At 49.9% G+C, this 3,628-nt stretch overlaps 1 protein-coding gene across 1 annotated transcript, besides 4 other annotated features; it reads left to right on the plus strand.

The window, feature by feature from the left end:
- Positions 1–3,628: a sequence feature (heterozygous, Esmeraldo-like haplotype).
- Positions 135–286: a sequence feature (T-rich).
- On the plus strand, positions 431–2,917 carry Tc00.1047053503853.10 (hypothetical protein, conserved; the record flags this gene model as incomplete). The annotated part of the gene is made up of 1 exon (XM_797975.1): positions 431–2,917. The coding sequence occupies one exon, from the start codon at positions 431–433 to the stop codon at positions 2,915–2,917; it is 2,487 nt and encodes an 828-aa protein (XP_803068.1).
- Positions 2,505–2,556: a sequence feature (GA-rich).
- Positions 3,351–3,404: a sequence feature (T-rich).

Raw genomic sequence — 3,628 nt, forward strand, 5'->3', positions numbered from 1 at the left:
TTTTTTTTTTTCTTTCATTTTACGGCTTCTCCAGTTGCGTGGATTTTCCCTCTTATTTCTTTTTCTGTTTTCTGCGTTGTTTGCATTGGACGAATTGTGGCCATTTGAAAGTAAAAAAAAAAACACGCAAAGGATTTTCCTTTTGTTTTGTTTTTTTTGCTTCTTTTTCTTCTCTGTGTCTTTTGTTGTATGGGTGTTTTTGCTCCTTGTCCATGCGTGCATATTTGTGTTTGTGTGCATTCGTGCATTTGCCTCTTTGATTTTCCTTTTTGTTGTTGTCGTTGCTGCTTATGTGTGCATACATGTACGGATCATATTTCCTGTACATTTTTCTTTCTTGTGTGTGTTTGTGTGTTTGTTAGTGGTTTTATTCACCTGCATGTAAGCTCTTGTGTGGGTTTTTGTATGCCTTGGTGATTTAGTTTACCGAATGTTTTCTCTGCATAGTGTTTTGCTTATTGCACTCGATGTGGTGAAGGGACCGTACTTGCATTGCCATGCCCCTTTGAACCCATTTGTGCCTGTCGCACAGGAGCCTACATCATCCACGCCTGCCAACACCACCACCACCACCACCCACTCGCGTGACAACAACAAAAACAGCCACGAGAAGGAAAACATGATTTGTTCTGGCGATTCAGGCAGCAAGCGCAAGATGAGGCATGATAATAGTTGTAAATGCGATGCATCATCGTACACGACAACCTCGGCGGATAGACTTGGGGGCTTTAGTGATGTATTTGTGCCGAGGTCAGAGTTTTGCCGTCGTGTCATGTATCTTATGGAGGCGGAGTCTGGTCTCTTGTATCTCTTTTACCCGGAGGAAATTGCGGGGTTGCACTATCAGCGTAAGACACTGCGGTACACGTTGTGCTTTGTCTTTCGTGTAGATGTGGGGCTTGTCACGCCAAGCTTGAGTCTGACGGAGCGGCTCATACAGCCGTACAGTGTCGTACTGACCGGCATCATGGAGGAGCTGCGGAAAACAGAGGTGGTATATGGTTACATCTCCATGGGCCTTGCGCGAGTCACTTCTCATTATCCCTCCGTTGTTTTACCACGTCATTTTTCACGTGAGAGGGAGCCGTCAACAACGATGGCGATGACGATGACGACAAATGATTCCGAAACCCAACCTCCACGTGTGGACGTCCATGCTGCCAGTGGCGAGAGCGTTGCTGCTGCTGCTTCCGTGAACACAACGGGACTCCCCGCTACTGTCGCTCAGGTAACTTCGTCATCTGTCACGAATGAGGATTCGGTCCACACAAGTAGCAAGGGGACGAGTCGAGTGAATGTGTTCTTAACGCCCCTGCAGGATCCAGCATCGTTGCAGTGGACCCCGCTGGAGGAGATGATCGCGACCCTCTACGCCTGCCTCAGCCGTGAAGAACGACAGGAGACGCCAAGAATAAGACGGGCTCCCAGAAAAGGGGAGACTCCAGGAGCGCATGAAAACGGGTTGCACACGACGATTAAGGACGAAGAGGAACAGCAACAGCAGCAAGAGGAAGAATTGTGTCAGCCGGTGGAGGAGCGTAAGGTAACTGTGCGGCTATCCCAGACGCATTCCTATCACGTTTGCCGCATGACCCAACCGTACGTCTTACGGTATCACACACTGGATGAGGTGCCTATTCCCATTGTGGAGTACACGGCAGAGATGTTAGAGTGGGCGGACTTGGCTATTCAGGACGTCTACAAGGCAGTAGATGGCTACCGTACCATTGCAAGCATTGTGCAGCTTCTCGCGGTGGGGCATGAGCCGCCTGGAGAGGAGACACAAAAAGAATCCCGTGTCCTGTCGCCGCTGAGCAGTCCACATCCGCCGGCGTCATCCCTCGCTGCAGCGGCGTGGGCATTGTCGCCTCGTGTCAAAAATGCAGCAGGATGTTCTTTTGCGAGTCCAAATTTGCGCGCTACAAGCGCGGCACTGCCGTCCGTGATTGGTATTCTCTCCTCCACCCACGGTACCGAAACGCGCGTACCCTCTCCGCTTTCCCAGGAGTCGCGCTCCGGCATGAGTCCAGTTGTGACAGTGTCAAAGGGACCAACGTCATTGGTCACTTTCCTTGTACCTCACGAACGGAGTGCGGATGACGTGGGGATAGGCAGCCATGAAGGGGGGCAGCACTGGTATGGTGAATTGGAGTTTATCGTACTGGAGGCACTGCAGCATCTTGAGTTGCACAACTACGTACGAATTTTGCGTCCATGTCAGCTCAACAGCAAATATAATACGACAAGAGCCTTTTATTCGGTGGTGAGCAATTGGAAACATGCCTCACGTCGCATCATTGGCCAACGCATGTTACTAGTTGAGGAAGAGTTTTATCGTCTTCGAAAGAAGCAGCCGCATACGCAACAAGAGAGACAGCCGATGCATCGAAGACGACAGCACGAGTCAAAGAGTGGAGTAAGCAGCGGATTTGGTGATTCCCCCAGTGAGTCATACGCCCTGACATTACCAGCCGTATTATTAGCCAAAGCCGCGCTTGACTGGCAGGAGAAGAAGAGGGATGAAGACGAAAAAGAGGAGAAGGAGGAGGAGGGGGATACTGGGCCGGCTCATTTGGCAGCTGTAGAACAGAGCCCGAACTCTTTTTATTGGTCAGGGGTGGTGCCTACGCCAAATGATACGGCAAACGAGACTACGAATGAATTGGAAGATGCTCCGGCCATTGGGATGGCACACAGTGAATCAGATATAAATGCTGCAGCCGCAGCGGCACTCTGTGCCATTGGCAAATTCACGAATAACACCGTGGCTAATGTTCAGTGGGAAATGCGCCGCATTCCTGGGTGGTCCACTGCCTTTGCATCCTGGGAGGAGATGTGCTGCAAGGCACTGGTGGAGATTGCGTTGCTTAATGACTGGCTGGTGGAGGTCGGAAGGCCTCCCACATCCTACTCGTAGCCGTCCTTGTCAGGAAGGGGAAATGTCAACGCTCACATCAACACCTTTACGGTAACGGGTGATGAAACGGAACGAGAGGGGGATTTGTTTTGGAATTTTGGGGAAAAGATGGTTTCAACGGACGAGTCCCAACCCAACCCCCCACCCAAAAGGAAAAAAAATAGCCTCAGGGGAATAAGAAAGCCCCAAACAGAAATCTGCAAACACAACAGAAGGCAGGAAAAAGAGGAGGTCGGTGGTTTGTTTATTTTTAACGTTGACAAGAGTCATGTCTTTTCTATCTGCGCATGTAACATTTTATTCTCCGTATAACTTTTATGCATGCGTCGTGTTTGTTACATGCCTGGTGGAGTTTTCCCCATATTTTTTTTTTCCTTTTTGCTGCTCCCATCTCGACAGCATCCGGTCGTATAACATTGGATGGGATGTAAGCTTTGTTTTTTTTTTTTTTCTTACTTACTTTCTTGTCTTTTTTATTTTTCTTATTCAGAGGTAGGGATGTGGTGGTTATACGTACTGACTGCTGCGGTCATCCTCTTTGCCGCGGTGAGGTTTGCCATGAGGACACGGGTGCAGGAGCACAGGATGAATGGAGATGTGCAAGAGACGCGCCAAAAGGAAAATGCTGCGGTAGTCACCGCACGTGTTCGCCGCGCGCGAAAAGAGGATTGATACGGGGGGGGGGGGTTGCGGGGATGTGGGGGTAAGGGA

The sequence above is a fragment of the Trypanosoma cruzi genome, genomic scaffold, assembly GCF_000209065.1.
Source record: "Trypanosoma cruzi strain CL Brener 1047053516775 genomic scaffold, whole genome shotgun sequence".
NCBI classification, from domain to species: domain Eukaryota; phylum Euglenozoa; class Kinetoplastea; order Trypanosomatida; family Trypanosomatidae; genus Trypanosoma; species Trypanosoma cruzi.